The following is a 19852-nucleotide window of genomic DNA, read 5'->3' on the forward strand; positions in this document are numbered from 1 at the left end:
TGGGGGTGTTCGGGGGCCTCTGGGGAGCCCTCTTCATCCGGGGGAACATCGCCTGGTGTAGGAGGAGGAAGACCACTCTGCTGGGGAAGTACCCCGTCCTCGAGGTAACTGATTTAGCAGATAGTAGCTATTCAGAAGAATGTCTTAATGCAATGATTGTGATTTGGCCCATCTTAGTTGAATGCACTGATTGGATAAGAGCCAACCGCTAAATGACTCAAACATAATGCCAGGTTCTGCTTCTTGCTTGCTTTTTGGGATCTTTGCRGGTTTACTGTWAAGCACTTTGTGAGAACTGCTGGTGTGAACAAGGGCTTTATTAATAAACCTGATTGACTTAAGGTGATCGTGATAACGGGTATTACCGCGGTCCTGGCGTTCCCTAACCCGTACACGCGGCGCAGCACCAGCGAGCTCATCTCCGAGCTGTTCAACGACTGCGGTGCCCTGGAGTCCTCTCAGCTGTGTGACTACGTTAATAACCCCAACATGAGCCGTCCGGTGGACGACATCCCAGACCGCCCTGCTGGGCCCGGYGTCTACAGCGCTCTGTGGCAGCTGGCCCTGGCTCTAATCTTTAAGATTGTAATAACTATCTTCACCTTCGGCATGGAAGGTCATTTGCATGATTATGTCCTCTGTGTTGTCTTCAGATCACCTCTCAACCATGTGTGTTTTATGTCCTCTGTGTTGTTTCTCAGATCACCTCTCAACCATGTGTGTTATGTCCTCTGTGTTGTCTTCAGATCACCTCTCAACCATGTTGTTTGTATGTCCTCAATGTCTGTTTTATGTCCTCTGTGTTGTTGGTACCTCTCAACCATGTTGTTTATATGTCCTCTGTTTGTGTTCAGATCACCTCTCAACCATGTTTTTTATGTCCTCTGTGTTGTACTCTCAACCATGTTGTTATGTCCTCTGTGTTGTGTTCAGATCACCTCTCAACCATGTTGTTTTATGTCCTCTGTGTTGTGTCAAATCACCTCTCAACCATGTTGTTTAGTGTCCTCTGTGTTTGTTGTTTCAGATCACCTCTCAACCATGTTGTTTATGTCCTTTGTGTTGTCACCTCTCAACCATGTTGTTTTTATGTCCTCTGTTGTTGTGTTCAGATCACCTCGTCAACCATGTTGTTTTATGTCCTCTGTGTTGTGTTCAGATCACCTTCTCAACCATGTTGTTTTATGTCCTCTGTGTTGTTTCATCACCTCTCAACCATGTTGTTTTATGTCCTCTGTGTTGTACCTCTCAACCATGTTGTTTTATGTCCTCTGTGTTGTGTTCAGATCACCTCTCAACCATGTTGTTTTATGTCCTCTGTGTTGTGTTCAGATCACTCTCAACCATGTTGTTTTATGTCCTCTGTTTGTTTCAGATCCCGTCTGGGCTGTTTATCCTCCAGTATGGCTGTGGGGCCATCGCTGGGGAATCGTGGGCATCGCTGTGGAGCAGATGGCTACCATCACCACGACTGTCATCTTTAAGACTGGTGTCGCCAGGAGCCGACTGTGTTACCCCAGGTCTCTACGCTATGGTGGGCGCTGCCGCATGTCTGGGTGAGTTCATATCAGGGGTGTGTTCATTAGGCACCAAACGGAAGAAGAACAGACTGAAACGGGAGGGATTACTCTATAAATAAACACTCAGTCATCAACTTTTGTTTGTTGTTTATAGGAGGGTGACCGGATGACGTGTCCCTGGTGGTCATATGTTTGAGCTGACCGGTGGTCTGGAGTACATCGTCCCCCTCATGGCCGCAGCCGTCACCAGTAAGTGGGTAGCGGACGCCTTTGGGAAGGAGGGTACTACGAGTCCCAATCCAACTCAACGGCTACCCCTCTGGACGTCAGGGACGAGTTCACGCACAGGTAATGGAATACATATAGGAACTTTGTCATTCCTCCTCCTCAGGGAGGAACTCACCCCTCCCCTAGTCCAAGTCTAACCCTGCAGAGTCAACCCCTTCTCAAGGGTGTTTACCAGACACATATAAGCATAGTCCTGAACTAAAATATATTCAATGATTCTCCATTGACATGCTTTTGCTCCAGGAGTTGGATTAATCTGTTTGTCTGGAAACAGACCCTAAGAATTCCCATATGTGATCCGTACACAGGACCCTGGCCACGGATGGATGCGTCCAGGCGCAGTGAGCCCCCCTGGCCGTGTTGACCAGGACAGCACCACGGTGGAGGACGTGGAGACGCTCATCAAGGACACCGACTACAACGGCTTCCCTGTGGTCGTGTCCCGAGAGTCAGACGCCTCATTGGCTTCGTCCAGCGCAGGGAACTCACTGTGGCCATCAGTAAGACATTAAGCCTGGCTCCCGCGCACACACACACACACACACACACACACACACACACACACACACACACACACACACACACACACACACACACCACACACACACACACACACACACACACACACACATTTTAAATACTTTATTCAAATCCACAAATCACATTACAATCAAGAAGGATTCAGATATTTCGAAGGTCTTGGATGCATAGACACTTAAGGATACAACAAGCACCTTCTTCATACAGCTAGGATGCCCATAACAGCTGAAAGAGAACAGTACCTTGCTAATTGCTTTGCTCAAGTCTTAGGCGGGCCTGCAATCTGAAGGCCATGTACTGTAAGCCTATGTAACATGGCCGAGGCTGCCAAATATCAGTGCTACCCGACTTGCACTCATATCCAAGGCTGTACAAGCGTGATATGAGGGGCTTGTATTTGAGAAGCTTTTTGGCAAAGGTCCACTCCATCCAACAATCAAATGAGTAACCCACTTCCAAAATGACCTCTCTCTGGTCTCCCTCTACGACGTCAATATCTGACGTGCTAAAAGTCCTGGTTCCGTTTAACAAAATAGTGGGACTGTACCATTAGGTTGTTTTCACCGTGAAATTAAAACCCATCAGCATGTGTTGAACAATACTGTATTTAATGTGTCGGTTGATTATTATCTGTCGGGTCTGAGGAGCCACAGCTGATATTTCTCCCTCTCAGAGACMGCCCGTCAGAAGCAGGACGGGGTGGTGAGCAGCTCCGTGGTCTACTTCACGGAGGACAATCCCCAGGTGGCCGAGGCCTGCGACCCCCAGCCCCTGAAGCTACGGCGCATCCTCAACCTCAGCCCCTTCACCGTCACGGACCACACCCCCATGGAGACCGTGGTGGACATCTTCAGAAAGCTGGGCCTCCGACAGTGTCTGGTCACCAGAAGCGGGTGAGTCTGTCGTCAGTCAATTAACCAATACAGTCCAGGGCTCCGGTTTCCRGATAGCGATGGAATTTAGGCTAACTACTGTTTCAACAACGGCTRTTTCCTACGACGGCCGAAGYTGTAACGTGCGTTTCCCGAAACACCACGCGGACAGACCGTTCGCTAAATGCGCTGTTGATGCATGTGGCGATAATAACAGGATCGAAAGAAAGACCGCTCTCGGATCAGCGTTCTCCCTTTCAAATTTTACCTTAACGTCAGAATTATTCCACGATCCTGACGACAGATCAGCTCCTATGAGATATTATCACCTATGGCTACAACTATTGAAGCGTCTAATTCTAATGCTTGCTCTTTAACAATGCTCTTAATCAAGTGCAGCTATAGTAACCACGGTTTTGGGAAACAGCTCGGAGATTTAAGTATGCTCCTAATGAAGATTCTAACAATAAACCCCCCCCGTCTCTCTAGGCGTCTGTTGGGCATCATCACTAAGAAGGATGTCCTCCGTCACATGGCCCAGATGATGAACCAGGACCCAGAATCCATCATGTTTAACTAGTGGCCCAAGAAGAAGAAGAAGCTTTATTATCCCAAGGACCTCTCTGCCCCTCCCCTCCCTCAGATTGTAAATAGTCAAACGCTACTGTAACCRGTAATGAAGAAGAGTCGCTCCTCAAATACAGGCCCCCGGTGMTTAGAATGTAGGGATGGAGAAKGAGGGGTGAAGAAAGAGGGGGATCAGGACTAAGATGGATAAATGAAGGGTGTGTGGGCCAGGATGGAAGGATGAATAAAGAGGGGTGTAAGGACAAGGAAGGAAGATAAAAGAAGAGGGTGTGAGGACCAGGAAAGGAGGACCAAGAGGGAGGGGTGGAGGAATAGGGGTGTGAGGACCAGGAGGGAGAGATGAAGGGAGAGAGGTGCCAATCATGGCAAGGAGGGAAGCACCTTATGTCTGGGATGATGAGTTGTTTTAGTTTGATGTGCCGCTGACGCCATATTTCTGTTTTCAGTGCCGCTTCAACGCCTGCTGTAACTGACTTCAGTCTAAGTAGCCAATGTTAAGTTGGTGGCCCTTAGAACCCATTGTTCCCAGGGTATATTTCACATGTTGATGTTACTTTGACATTTGCGGCTTCTCAAATGTTTCTGAATATTGAACTGTAATAACATAGTTTTAACACTGGTACWGTATGTATTTGCTAGAAGACAGCATATAATGTCAATTGATTTAATTTATCCAGACTTTTTTTTTTTGCGATGAAGAATGCACTTTGGAAGAAAAATAGCTGAACCAGAAAGAGCCACCAAGTCCAATGTTTTTCTTGTTACTTTATAGTTCTCACTCCATGCTGTCCCTCACCAGTTTCATAGGTTTTGTTTTAATATGCTGAGGGAATGTAATTGTGGAAAATAACTGTGGAAATATTGAACCTGCCTCACTTTGTTTTTTTTTGTTTAATTTGATACATATCAGTCCAGACAAGAGCCACAGTGGTTGTGTGGATTTAGCCACACTAGGTTCTCCTTCTTTGTCTTTTCATACTGAAAGATAATTCCATATTTATTAATKTTTTTTCAAATCCATCCATCCATTGTTACTACTGTATTGAGAAACTATCGATTGTCATTATCTCGAGCAATTGAACACTACTGTAGTCGTTTTATATGTATTATTCTAATATGAGCTGTTGTTCAACATTGCTGTAACTTGGAACTGGTACAGAAAACTGATATTTGCACTTTTGTTGGTGTTTGTAAATAACGTCTAAGTGATGCACAATATATACTATTTGCAATGTACACGGTTCTGACATTAAATAAAAGGGGCGTTGTGTCAACAAGAATGAGATGTTATTTATGTAATTGTATTATAACATAGATACAAAGTTTAAGACATAATTCAATTGCAGGCATATGATACTCATCACATGCTAGTAATATCTGTCATATGTGATGTTGAAACACAAGGAACCATGTGGAAAAGGAATAATTGAGGGTTGCTATAATATTATTTTGAGGTTCTACTGACAAACAGGTTATGATCACATTATTTTAAAAAGGATGACCAAGTTCTAAGATAAGGTCATCCCATAATAGCCTGCGTTTGACACCTGCAKTGTTTTAAAATTCAAAGGCTAGTTCTACAAAGTGAAATAGGGTTATTTACACAGTGTTTTATTATTACATGTTTTATTATAAAACAAGACAAACTATTTGAGATACAAAACAACACACTGTACAAACTCTTTAATTGTCAGTGTTTACTGTTTTGCAATAAAATATTTGAAAGTGAGAGTGAMCTTTCAGTAATAGACAGCAGAGGGCACTGTTGGCGTGCAAACAAGCTACAAATGTATGACATTCATTGGAAACTTACTGTAAACCAAATAGCTAACGTAGCTAGCAGAATATTTTTTTAAGTAACTGTTGCTAGCTAGATGATGTCATCACACATTGGATCGAGCTAGCTAGCAGGCTACATAACGTTTGRTGTGAGTACTGTACTTGGCTCCACGCATACAGTACGTGCGGGTTCATCGTCTGSTAACTTACTAGTAGTACTGCTGGAAGTCCAGTGTCCTGGCTCTTGATTTTTTCCGAACGAATCTGAACTGAGACGAGCGGCTGGATGCAGATGATTGGTAATTGMCTAACTAGCTAGTTAATAATCCCTTGATAAATTATTGACGAGAATTGCCTAATTCTAGTGTAAATGAATTGACCGCTGATATTTGTTAGCATAATTTCAGTGTTTGCTGGTAGCTGCTAGAGACAGTTAYKCAACGGAAGCTGGCTAGCTGGAGGYGACAGTGAACCKGCTTGGCGTGCTAACTAGCMASTKGCTAGTTAGCTTCATCTAGCTAGTTAACGTCAGCTACGTTTGCTCTCCTTGATTCAGTGTTGGTTTATAACGTTAGCTGCATTTCATCTAACGTTAGCTAGCTAACTATTTAACAGTAATGTTTTCACTAGCTAGATAGTTATTTGTCTTTATAGCAAATAATTCGTCATATTTCAAGTTAGCTAGCTATCCGTTTTGTTTAGCACAAAAGCTATCTAGCTAGCTATCTAATTTACTAAGCTAGCCAGCTAGCTTGGCTAAACCAATAACACTAGCRAGCYACTTATACAACATGTGCAGTAGCTAGCTAACTAGCTAGGTAACTAAAGTTAACTAAGTAAATTGTGTATCGATGCTTCAATAAACATGGGGCTTTATTGCTGTGTAACGTTAATGTGTAATTCTCAGTTCAGTAGTCCAGCTAAATACTATTGTTATTAACTAGCTACTAATTGTTACACTGACTGTAATTACACTGTGTTGCTTAGTTTGTGTTACAATGAGGCCTATTGTTTGGAGTACTTGTTATAWTAATTCTGTATCCCCTTGGGATTTTAGGTCCACAAGAAAGCGAAGAATTACTGAAGAATGAAGTACAATCATTTCAGCAATCCTCTTCTTCATCCTCAGTCCTCTTGTCCACGACTGATCATATTTGTAGTTTGATCTGGAACACGAGTGACCTAAAACCTCTGGACAGTTCCTGACTGGACTGCTGTTATCTCTGCATTTTCGCCTTCCCCGTGATTTCATCTCCACAGCATACCCTTGAAATAAAGGGTCAACTTTTTGGGATAAACATTACKCACTTTCTGGGATATAGGAAAGTGTGTAATATCTCTGGGATATAGGCCTACACTACAGTTGAGATCTTCTCTGTGAGCAGACTAGGCCTATATATTTTTCCTTGTCTCGTGATATTGTGGTGTTAAACCTTTGGTGAGACACTATGGAGTGGAATATGGAYTACTGTATGGAGCAGGTTATGCAGAAGGACCTGGGTCGGAGACTACAGGTGGGCCAAGACATCATAGACTCCATCCTGGACAAGGACAAGTCCCAGGACCTGGAGCAGGACCAGACCATGCTGGACAGAATGGTGGATGGTGTCGCTACCAACTGGGTCAACTCCAGCAATTTCAAGGTATGGGATACCATAGGATGGAACTGTCACAGGCAGCCAAAAACMTGCCACAATAACCATAAGGTGAAAGGTACTGGTGTAACACAAGTATAGGAAAGAATCTGTCATTCACTGGGACATAGTTCTGCAAGGGTGTGTGAGACTGTCACCAGGGGGGAGAATATAACCTACAGGTCCTGTGGCTTCAAACTTCACACAAAGGCTCGTTGTGCACAATATTAGGTGAATTGCTTTATAGGCCTTCATGTGTACTGCAGTGATGAGCTGACCAGTTGAGAACAAGTTCTCATTTACAACTGCGACCTGGCCAAGATAAATCAAAGCAGTGCAACACAAACAACAAAACAGAGTTACACATGGAATAAACAAGCGTACAGTCAATAACACAATAMAAATAAATAAGTCTATATACAGTGTGTGCAAATGGCGTGAGGAGGTAAGGCAATAAATAGGCAAATTAACACTGGAGTGATAGATGTGCAGATGATTATGTGCAAGTAGAAATACTGGTGTGCAAAAGAGCAGAAAAGTAAATAATAATAAAAAAAAAACTATATGGGGATGAGGTAGGTAGATTGGATGGGCTATGTACAGCTGCAGCGATCGGTTAGCTGCTCAGATAGCTGATGTTTAAAGTTAAGAGGGAAATATAAGTCTCCAGCTTCAGCGATTTTTGCAATTCGTTCAGGTCATTGGCAGCAGAGAACTGGAAGMACAGGTGGCCAAAGRAGGTGTTGGCTTTGTGGATGACCAGTGAGATATACCTGCTGGAGCGCGTGCTARGGGTGGYTGTTGTTATCGTGACCAGTGAGCTGAGATAAGGTGGAGCTTTACCTAGCAAAGACTTAGGGAGGACCTGGAGCCAGTGGGTCTGGCGACGAATATGTAGCGAGGGCCAGCCGACGAGAGCATGCAGGTCGCAGTGGTGGGTGGTATATGGGGCTTTGGTGACAAAACGGCTGGCACTGTGATAGACTGCATCCAGTTTGCTGAGTAGAGTGTTGGAGGCTATTTTGTAAATGACCAGTGGGTTAGCTCCTGACGGCCGTTGATGGCWGCTCACTACCATGGGGCTTTTAATAGCTGGTTGTCATAAAGAACAGTGCAGAATGAGGTGGATGGACTCTAAACCACTTGGTGTTTGATCCCTGTGTATCCTAGTACTCTGTTAATTAACTCTGTTAACAGAGTAGATCTCACCTTGCCAGTCCTAGAAAAGATGTGATTGTGATACATCAGATGTAGCCTAAGCCTAGCTAGCCTACATGTCCAGCACCCCACAACATTACATCACCCACCCATTCTTTCACTATTAGGTCTTTAGCCTCAGTACAGGTACAAACACAAGATGAAGGCTGAGCAGTAAGGAATTCATTATTCACCAAGGGGATGGTTATCTGTTTGGTGGCCTGAATCCTTTGTGTTTGATCTGTATCCACTAGAGACAGTAATACCCTAGGGACATTTCCTGTAAACTCTAGCTAACTACACAATCACTGCACTGCTGAAAGGCCATAGTATAATATGGGACTCTAATGTTATCAGCAGAGCAGACAATTCGGCCCCCTACCCAAGCTTTAGGCTATTATCCTAGCTGATACAATTCCCCAGACTGTTTATGACAGCTATTCCAACTCCACAAATGTCTAGCCGGACTGTCAGTGGTCAGAGTCTCTAACTGCTTCTTCCATTGAGGTGGCGGAGCGGGACACTGTCGACAGTATCACAGCTTGTTTTTGTCGAGCTCTGATGTTGAGTAATCTGTCGACTGAGCTCAAGCGAGGGGTTCGCTGCTTTGATTTGTCTGTGCTTTCAGGCTGGAGCTGACCTCTGAACTCTGTGTGTGATGAAGGGAGAAGCCATGGCAACACACACACACACGCACTCACACGCATAGAAAACAGCTTACCTCTCGCAGCAAATCAGAACGCTGCACCCTGTGCTGCTCTAGAAACGGTGTCCCCTCCAATCAGAGTGATTGCTCAGAGAGAGCAGTACAGTAATGGGGACATGGACTCCCACGGCGATAGTGGTGAGCTTATTTTACAAACTATCATTAGGCTACCCCAGATAAGACCCAGTTTGTCTGGTTTCTATCTACCTGGGCTGGCCCCCACAAGTAGAGGGGAGGAGAATGCCACATATGAATGGCTAGGAATCAATGAATAGGCTAAACCCCTACGTGAAGAATGATCAGGATTTAGTTGATTTTCTCTTTTTGCTAGCTTCTGTCATTACCCTACTAGTAAAGACCAGTTAGTTTTTACCATCAGCGCTGGAAGTGCTGTGTTTTTGTTTCAGCATCAGATGGGAGTAGGTTGAAAGCTGTTGATGAAGAAGGAAGGCAGGCCTAGTCAAACACTGCAGGACTTTCAGAGGGAGGGGGCACTGCAGCAGGCTCACAGCTCTAGACAGCGGTTGACAACCTGTTCTGAAATGGTGTGTTTTTGTGTTCTGTCACTTCTGCATAGTCTTCAGCAATTAAAGCTATTTACACAGACACCTTTTTTGATATGAATTTGTATTTACAACCAGCAATAAGTTGTATGTGCATTGTGAAATTATCTACTAGGGGACATGAGACAGCAGGAAACTGTTGAGAACTTGTTCTCTTTCTACAAATATAAACCCTGGGGTTCCAAAAATTGCACCATAGCCCAAGCAAGAAGCTCAGGTGATGCTAAGGTGTTGATTATGGTGTTAACAGGGATATTCTCACTACACGTTCATTGAGTGTCCTATGCCCCCTCAAGACAAGGGTAAATACCTTATTTAGTTCCAGCCAAGACCTAATCAAATCTCAAAGTGGTTTCCAACATGGTTAGTATTTTATTTTCTACTGTAGTCCTACAGCAGCATCCGTAGGTTGTTACAATATTTATTATTTGTGTTTGAGGGTTTCCTTTGCTTTTAACATTTTATAAAGGGAACAAAATCAAGATTTATCACATTACCCACAATCCTTTGCAARGGAGCTTGTATTTCAAAGGATGATTTTTTTATTTTATGCATTCTTCTCTCAAAATGTCTAACATTTATGCTTTTGTTGAATGGCCTATGTTATTAAGATAAAAATGTAAGTATGAATTTTTATTTTATTTTGATCTTCATTCTTAGGTGGCTTTGTTGGGAATGGACATACTGACAGCTTTAGTAACAAGACTACAGGAACGGTTTAGGACACAGATTGGAACTGGTAAGCTATCCCTYGCAATTGTATGCATTACAACACATCTTTATGATTAATCGTTTTCTTGAGTCCTTGTCACCTTGAGTTGTTGTCACATAATGAATATCTTTGTCCTTGCCTTCTCCCTCCCGTTAGTTTTGCCAAGTTTGATAGATCGACTAGGCGACTCAAAGGACCAAGTCAGAGACCAGGACCAAGCTCTTCTGCTAAAGATCATGGACCAAGCTGCTAACCCACAGGTAATGTCAGCACGTACTGTAGACTCACCTACGTGTTAGTATAGAAAATAAACCGTTTCATTATTTTTTAAAAACGGACTACAATAAATGTATTTATTTGCAGTATGTATGGGACCGAATGTTAGGAGGATTCAAACACAAGAACAATAGGACCAGGGAGAGTGTCTGCATTTGCCTTATCGCCACGTTAAATGTGTAAGTTCATAATAGCCAGMAATGGTTTAAACTTACTATTTCATCTGTTTTGTCTTACAATGTGTAATTTAAATTTAAAAAAATAAAAAAACTTTTTTTTTTCTCCTTACAGATATGGAGCTCAAGGCTTGACCCTCAGCAAAATTGTCCCCCACATATGTAATCTTTTAGGAGACCCTACAAGCCAGGTATAGTTACATTATTTTAGGCTATTACACTATACMGAACAAAAATATAAACGCAACAATTTTAACGATTTTACTCAGTTACAGTTCATATAAGGAAATCAGTKAATTTATATAAGTTCATTAGGCTTTAATCTATGGATTTCACATGACTGGGAAGAGGTTCAGCCATGGGTGGGCCTGGGAGGCAATAGGCCCACCCACTTGGGAGCCAATCAGAATTAGTTTTTCCCCACAAAACAGCTTTAATACAGACAAATACTCCTCAGTTTCATCAGCTGTCCGGGTGGCTGGTCTCAGACAATCCCGCAGGTGAAGAAGCCCGTATATGGAGTTCCTGGGCTGGTGTGGTAACATGCGGTCTGCGGTTTTGAGGCCGGTTGGACATACTGCCAAATTCTCTAAAATTATATTTGAGGCGGCTTATAGTAGAGAAATTCACATTTAATTCTCTGGCAACAGCTTTGGTGGACATTCCCACAGTCAGCATGTCAATTGCGCGCTCCTGTGGCATTGTGTTGTGTTACAAAAGTGAACATTTTAGAGTGGCCTTTTATTAACAGGGATGTAAACAAATTTGTGCACACAATTTGAGAGAAATATGCTTTTTGTGCATATGGAAAAATTCTGGGATATTTTATTTCAGCTCATGAAACATGGGACCAACACTTTACATGTTGCGTTTATATTTTTGTTCAGTGTACATTGTGGTGTTAAACTGAATTTGACTTTGACAACAGTATTATTGGTGTTTTAGAACTCTCTGGTGGTTGACCTTTGCGCTGTCTCCTGTCATCACGCACTTCAACAGTATTTCCCACTTCCTYTCGGGAACCGGAAGCTGTGTCCATGGACCTCTCTTCCTGTACTGATATAGTGCCAGCCATCTTTTATCATTGTCAGTTTCATATGCACAACTAAATTGACTATTACAGTCAATAAGAGAGGATCTCTTTCTTTTTTACATCTAATTTTATGTTCAATCCAGACAAATGATTATGTCCGCAGTCGAGCGGTTAGTGGGCAGACAGATGAGTGAAGCCGTGTTAATCTGCCCTGTTTTATTTCCTGACACACAGGTGCGAGACGGGGCCATGAACTGTCTTGTTGAAATCTACAGACATGTCGGGGAGAGGGTGCGGATGGACCTGGGGAAAAAAGGACTGCCACAGTCACGGTACCTTCATCCTCTGTTGTATATCCGATACCAAGGCTTTCTGTTGAAGTGCAATCACCACGACCCAGTTCTCTGGGATCTCCAGGGAGCCCGACTGTCTGCTTTTAGGCTTGCGCCRCGTCATAAWTGTATGATGARGCCTTTAAAACAATATACCGTCTTTTGTCTTTCCAGGTTGAATGTCATTTTCAGTAAATTTGATGAAGTTCAAAGAACAGGGAACATGATCCTGTCCCCTGTCTCAGGTAAGCACGGTACTTCCTTTGCTCTCACTGTTGTACTTTCCCTCTGTCCAGCAACACATGGAAATATTCATCCCTTTCCATTGAGCTTTGTTATATTGAAACGTTCTGGTGTAGTGCAAGCAGTGCACCGGGATTATGACTATGCTTATGGAGTTGATGGGGGATCCCATATCAATAAAGCATCTGAGTATGATTGCTGATCTAGGATCCGTTTTGGCTTTTAGATCACAATGCATCAAATTATACACAGCCGCTATCTTCATTTGATCACCGTTGTTGCAGAGAATGTTCCTGCCCAGCATGAAATGCAACTTATAGTGTATTTGAGGTTTAGAAAGGCTTCTAAAGTTTGTAATTTGCCCTAATGGAAAAATTGATCAACACCTACGAACATTTCTATGAGTTATAATGCACATAGTAATTCACATTTCCTGTTGCTGCAGGGTTATTTTCCTGCTGTGTGAAACTGGTCAAATTAAGATGAGATGTATGTACAGGCGGGGACCTGATCCTAGATCAGCACTCCTACTCTGAGACGCTTTYTGGATACAGAACCTGGGCTCAGATCACTCAGAGCTGGACAGAAAACCAACAACAGAGGAACCAGTTCTGTGTGCAGGCTCTTTCAGAAGAGAACAGTTAGTATGCATTGAGCAGTCTCTCTGCAGCAATGCAGGGCTGCAGGCAGGGGGTCAGATTCTCCTTTCAGCTGCTCTCTATTGGACATGTTCTTGGTATTCTGCACACGGAGTAGGGCCTTACGCTGACGCAGCAGTATTGAAGCAGGACCGACTGATATCGGAGCTGTGTGTCTTTGTTGCTGCGGCCGTCTCATTTTCCTCTCCTCAGGCCTGTTAAGTCTGGGACATAAAGGGTGTAATTGCTGTGGTCGCGAGGCTTCACTTTCATCACAAGAGTTCACCCTGTAGAGATTAGACTGGAGCTGCTGTAATCTCTGCTTTCATTTAGTAGGCTGAACGACTTCATATCCAACCTGAGCAAATTGGCCAAAGCAAAGTGTCATGCTAGTTCTTTTATGGTAATGCCTCAATGACGTCATTGCCCGACATCTCATTGGAGTTTTCTATTCACCTAGTGGGCCAAAGAAAGGGGAAAACCCTTTGCTGTTAACACAGTTTTTCCCCCCCTGTTCGGCTCGAAGGTTAACCAGGCATAAAGGCAATGCCTTGGCCTTGCCTCTAACACACCAGATACTTCAAAGGGCTCCCTCTCCTGTGCAGCTGACAGCTCATGAATGTCAACTGTCCAGGCAAGTGGAAAGAACCTCTCTCTCTCTCTGCCCAGGAATCCTATGTCCTATTCATTTGGTACCAACCCGATTGAAACAGGGAGGTATTACATCTGAATTTGCCCAATGAGAAACACTCGTTTTCATTTTTTGTACGGCATAGCCCTAATACTGGATTTGTATCTGGGCTATGGGGCTGACGAAGGGAAAGGGAGAGACAGAGAGGATTAGCCTAGGAAGAGGTAGCAACACCAGGGACTCTGCTGCAGGCTCTTATTTTGGAGAAMAGAGTGGTGTCATTTTGTCATCCGTGCAGTCACAAGACCTAGCTAGAGGGGAGGGGAAGGAGTAGCCTGGAGTACGGTAGGTAGACACAATAGAGAAGAGGCAGACCTACGGCAGTGTTTGTCCTTGTTGCTCACTGTTACTTAGCTCTGTTTAGTGTGTGGAATCAACAGCTCTGCTATGACCACAGGAGAAGGTATGGATCACTTTTCTCTCTACAAAGGCTGTTTATAGCTACTGCATAGGTAGATTAGCTGTAGTCGTGTTTGCATTGGGATTATTAGCCTATGTTATGACTGAATATGGTGTTTACAGGTGTCCTCCATAGGTAAATGAAAGGAAGCGATGTTGGTGAGAAGTGCAGGAGATTTCATACAGGATGTGTCTCTTTCTTTCATTTCTTCTAAAGGAAATAGTTTGGGCTATTTATGTTACTGTGTTTGACATTGTACTAAGATGATGTTAGCTTGGTTCGTTTTAACTCATATTCCTCCCCTTTGGAGAACTTGGACACATGTTTTGGTCAGAAGAAAGAGAGGAGGACTGACTGTTACTTCCTGTCTACTTCCTCATCACTTCCTTGTTGCCAGTAGKCAGTCAATTAAGGTGCCCACTGTGCTCTGTGAATAGCCCTCCGCCCAGTACACTTGTGACGCACAAATTGTGAATTGGGGGCACTGAATGACTGGCAGAGGTYCCTTCTGTCTGTAGGGTAGAGTTACAGCTAGGTAGTGCTTTTATAGTATTTAGTCTTTTTTGGTATTTTATTAGGCTCCACAATTAGCTACAGGCAAACCTGCAGCTACTCTTCCCGGGGTCCACACAAACATAAAACATGACATAGTATAGAACATTAACAGACAATTACAGCTGAACTACAGAACTACATTAAACAACATATTACATAACATTAATAGACAGGTACAGAACTAAATAAATGAAAATACATTACAATCCATAGCATTAATAAACATGAAGTACATACATACATTTATAGTAAGACTACACACTTTCATGTTGTTATGTCTAAGCAATCCATGCAACATGTACTCCTTATAACAGCTACYCTGCAGTCATCCGTTTGTTTCTTACTGTTACAATTGCAGGTTCTGATCCTAATCTCACAGAACCAGTTGTTCTGCAAACACCAARGAGAATCTCACATTAGGAGCCACCCGTGTCCTTGGTCCTCCCTTTTGAAGTCAATACTATTCGTTATAATAATGTGATTCATAGATTCTCCTGAATGCAAGTGCTCCGAAAACGACAATGGAAATGCGACAATTCCTCCAGCTAAGGCTTCGGCCACAGTTCTTCACCCCAGCAACTGTGCCGTTCAYCTCTTAAATGAGCTACAGACGGAGATTCCTCCCCGTTAAAGGCTTCAATTGAATCCTTCACCTCAGCCACRGTGTTGGAGTTTTCTCCAGCTGAAGTCTCAATGGAATCCTTCACTTTAGCTACGTACTTTACCTACCTTTTAGAGATCCATCACTCCAGTCCGTTCAATAAATTGGAACAGAGTCGTCCGACGGGCTTCATCTACCTCATTCGCCTTGTCAGGTGCATCGAAATGAACTAAACCCCTTTGCCGTGTTAGTCTACCGCCCGTAAAGGCTTAGCTAAGGTTTAGTGCGTGGCCTTTGGACTTATTCATCAATTTAACAAAGTCCCCTTGATATGGAGTTTCCTCCTGTTCTCATAAACTTGTTTWGCATGTCCATTTTCATTCCCGCACCACACTCACACCCAGTTCCACCAGTCACACACACAATAAGAATACGCTCTCGTAAAACTCTACTGACTGACGTCAGTAAGCTGACCAGGCTATCATGTCGTTTGGAGCAGTACATTCTTACTCTACTGAGGCTTTGCTTACAAATGCTTTCTCTGAGCGTGCACTGTTATCTTGAGACCGAGGACACATCCTAGCTTTAACTTGAACCCACACACCAAGTGTGCTTGCGAGGGAGATGCTACAACTCATTTCCAGCAATATTGCCCATCTGTCTGTGTGGTGCGCATGTTTGTCTATCACTTTGTGTGTAGCCAGTTGATGTGATGACCGTCTTGTGTGTTGACYGAAATACTTTCCCCAAAACCATCTCAATTAAATGTTATATACAAAGTAGGCTTACCTGGCAGAATTCTATCATTTGTATCGTATTATTTGTTCTTTTCAAACTTTTCCATGAAATGAGAAGCAGGAGRGCAGAATTGTCAATAGACCGGCACATTCGTCACTCGCTAGATGTGCAATTAAAGGGCCAGATGCGCAATTAAAGGGAATTGCACTCCAAAAAATATTTTTGGGTTTTCTTCCAGACCTAAAAYAAAATGTCTTCGGATGTGATTTAACCAATGACATTCAGACTCAGAACATCTAATTCCGTTGTTTCTCTATGAACAATTAGATTTTRGAGAGTGAAAAACAAAACAAAATCTAAAACCAGGGAGAATACAAATAAAAAATCTAATTTTATGAAGATATCAAAATACTTAAACTTACAGGCAAAATACCTGCTGTTAACTTTAAAATTATCGGAATGAATTATCCAAAGAGATTGTAAAGAAGATTTTCTTAGTTGTTTATTAACCATTATTTTACCAGGTATATTGACAGAAAACAGTGCGTAACTTTCTCTTGTACAGTATGGAACGGCGAAGAGTTGCAGGGGAGAGGAKAATAGAAGAATGTTCCTATTTGAAAGCTAGAAWWWWTMTMTAGCTCGTGACATGTTTCATTTTTTACAAGTYGCTCTCATGTTAGAAAAGGTGTGGAGACGCCTGATCTAGAGCTTAAGGAATGATTTGTACTGAAATACTATGCTCTTAGATATATTCAGAACTAGTTTATTTGTTGGCCATCCATTCTGAAACTAACTTCAACTCTTTGTTTAGAGTTGCAGTGATTTCACTAGCTTGTTTAAGGCTAGTGGTAAATCATTAGTAAAAACAGTAACGGGCCAAGACAGAATTGCAGTTTTTCTGTTTCTATTAGATTGCCATATACTTGCTCAAAAGCAGAGGCCATAACACATATGTTTTTCCGCTAACAGATTATGGTCAATAATATCAAAGGCTGCACTGAAATTGGTCTGCTGTTAGAACCAGAAAAGGATGGTTTACCGTTCTTGGGAAGCGGAATGACTTTAGCTTCCTTCCAGGTCTGAGGGGGGAGGGGGGGGAATTCTCCAAGCTCATATTGTAGATATGAGAAATAGGAGCTGCAACATATTCTATCCTCAGTAGCTTTCCATCTAAATTGTCAATACCAGGTGGTTGCTCATTATTAACATTACTGGCCAGCAACAATTTGTTCACCTCTTCCACGCTAACTTTATGATTTAAAAAAACAAAACAAATGAAATGTTAATTTACGTTGCTTTTCTTTCATAACAATGGAGATCTAACCAGAGTGAAGAGAGTCCATGTATGCATGGGWTTGGTTATGTGCACATGTAGGCCCATTTAACATTCATTCATTCAGGCCACACGCGGATGGATTGTTTTGACGCTGGCTTCGTTTCACTCCTATTTGTCTAGTTGATTGTGAGAAGTGACTCCTGAAATGTGTGTGTTTCCCTTGCAGAAATTGCATTCATGTTTGAAACGAATGGGGCTGTTGAATTATGCTGCTCCTGTGTTGTCCGGTGCTTGAGTAGCTCGTTCCCCGGTGAGAAAGTCTCTCTGTGAGAGGAATGGCTGGTTTGTGTTCAAGGTATCGGATGGTGAAGTGGAAGAGCTAGCTGTGTGTTGATAGTCGGTGTCCTCCGGTACCGTGGAGAATAATGGAGCCTTTTCCTCAGAGGTACTGTAGGTTGAAATCCACAGTATCACTTTCAGGTTGAAGCTGTTGTTGCTCTCTTCTCAAACAACTGGTGCATTTATCAGGGGGCACTGCCATCTAGTGGAGGAATTAGTGAACGTCTGGTTTGCGTGACATTACTGCATTATAAAGTAGGTCTCATGTGCTTATGATTCATTGCTGATTTTGTTGTATTCTTTTAGGATGCACTCATGCATATTGACCTGGAACCATAGGTTATGTGTCTAAAATTGTCTATTCTAACACTCTTGTCTATGTTCTTTAAAGAGACAGGATGTTTTGTATTCAGACCAGTTGTACTGGGGTTTTTCTGCATAGAAAAGTATTGGGCAGTGCGCCTAAGTGTTTTTTTCCGGATGGAAGAACGTTTTCAGTGTAAACTTAATGGGTGTAAAACTAACAATCACGTAAATAAAAGCTAGAGAGTCAGGGAAAATCCCAAATTTTTTAAATTGAGTATTTTTGACATGGCATGGGGCCCTCATTGATTTTGTTATAACGTTTGAGTCACTCAGATAGCATAAGCCATGGCAAAATAATTGCAGGAAATTTGCTGTAAAAAGCTTCTGAAGTTTTTGGACTGTGACTGCACTATTGGCCACTCCCATGGCCACTCCCATGGCCACTCCCATGGCCACTCCCACCAACTAAGGCCCTTTTTTTTGTTTTTTTTAATCCAGAAAAAACGCAGTCTTTATTTACAATGCAAACACTGCATCCTGAACCTAAACTATACCCTCTCTGCTGGCTTCGAAGCCAGCATTTGCATGCAGCTCATCCTGTACCCGCGAATTTCCCTCCGTTTTTGCTCTGCTGTCTGTGCTGACAAATTGCACATCTGTTAAGATAAATTATCTTGAAGGACAGAGAATAACCGCCTGTAGATGGAGTGTGATATTCCCCCATGTCTCTCTCATCACTCACCAGTGATYGCGCTAGGCTCACTGACCTGTTAAGTTTGAATTCACCGCTCATCACTTTCTGTCTGACTCCTCCCACTCCCAGGCTGYGTGTCATATCATGGTGATAGAGAGGGTGTGTCCTTGCCTCCTCTCCCCCCTGTGGGAGGTGGAGCTGTCCATCTGCTTTCTCTGTCGTCCCTGCTCTARGGGCTCACTGTGCTCAGTAGGGAGGGGCACCTAGCATCACAGCACAGRAAGCGCTTGTGTGTTACTGGGAGAGAGTGTGAACTGTGCAGCAGGAMGGCAGCCAWAYCCTGAGCCWCGGGTGCTCACGCASCAGKGAGGMGAGAGTGTAGCTGMRACTGCTAYCTGCCTGCAGCGAGGGAGCTAGCTGGGAGACCTGTGGAGACGGGAGACTATGAGGAGGGGGTCTGGACTGGACTGTCTGTCGACATGCTGAGGAAACTCGTCTGCAGGAAGATCTGTGCCTGTAAGCTCTGCTTCTCTTTCTTCTTGACACGTGGTGGGGGGTGGGGGTGGAGGAGAGACCCATTGTATTAATATTAATGAGCGCCGTGGAGGAATGTGGGTCAGGTCAAAAGTGTGGGAGGGAGTCACCTGTCACTAAGATGAAGACATTTTCAGCTGAGGAGCGACAGACCGGAGAGGACAGCTGGGTACAGAGTACGCACTATAAAGACTGAAAGCTCAGATAATCTGAAGGCTATCAGTAACAATGTCTGGATTGTATGAGCTACCCTCATCACAACTGGTATTGATGACAGRGGTGTGCTCAGAGCTGGGTTTTATATGAGGCTGGTTTATTCGAGGCTCGCCTTGTTGTGATATTGACAGCGTGCCTCGTTTTAATATTGCAATGGGGGAGAGAAACAATGTGAGGTAGATGGCACATAACCGATGTGATGTGTTGGTGTGCTGCCSCTGTGTTGCGTGGACCTCTGAATAATGCACGGGGTTGTGTTTCATTGATCGCTGGTCTGGCAGACTACTCTGCTCCCTCCGGGCCGACTGACCGGGACTGACGTGTTCAGTACACTACCGTTTAAGGGGGGTGGGGGTAGTCACTTCACTTCCACAGCATGAGGGTGCAACCACCGGTTACCGG

The 19852-nt window shown here is 43.4% G+C and overlaps 1 protein-coding gene, 1 non-coding gene and 1 pseudogene across 2 annotated transcripts in view; 2 read left to right on the forward strand and 1 right to left on the reverse strand.

Annotated features, from left to right (window-relative positions):
* LOC111971086 (H(+)/Cl(-) exchange transporter 4-like) overlaps positions 1-5091 on the forward strand; it is a 13372-nt pseudogene extending 8281 nt beyond the window's left edge.
* A 500-nt stretch (positions 5092-5591) lies between these two features.
* LOC111971087 (CLIP-associating protein 1-like) overlaps positions 5592-19852 on the forward strand; it is a 37387-nt gene continuing 23126 nt past the window's right edge. The window contains exons 1-8 of the mRNA XM_070445872.1: positions 5592-5886; positions 6645-7230; positions 10348-10426; positions 10556-10659; positions 10763-10854; positions 10967-11042; positions 12119-12216; positions 12391-12461. Of these exons, the coding sequence (XP_070301973.1) occupies positions 7036-7230; positions 10348-10426; positions 10556-10659; positions 10763-10854; positions 10967-11042; positions 12119-12216; positions 12391-12461 (715 nt within the window). The 5' untranslated portion in view covers positions 5592-5886; positions 6645-7035. The remainder of the gene's footprint in view (positions 5887-6644; positions 7231-10347; positions 10427-10555; positions 10660-10762; positions 10855-10966; positions 11043-12118; positions 12217-12390; positions 12462-19852) is intronic.
* LOC111971156 (U4atac minor spliceosomal RNA) lies at positions 9865-9994 on the reverse strand. Its single transcript, XR_002878233.1, has one exon. It is a non-coding gene; the product is annotated as a U4atac minor spliceosomal RNA (small nuclear RNA).

This window comes from Salvelinus sp. IW2-2015, linkage group LG12 (assembly GCF_002910315.2).
Source record: "Salvelinus sp. IW2-2015 linkage group LG12, ASM291031v2, whole genome shotgun sequence".
Taxonomy (NCBI): Eukaryota; Metazoa; Chordata; class Actinopteri; order Salmoniformes; family Salmonidae; genus Salvelinus; species Salvelinus sp. IW2-2015.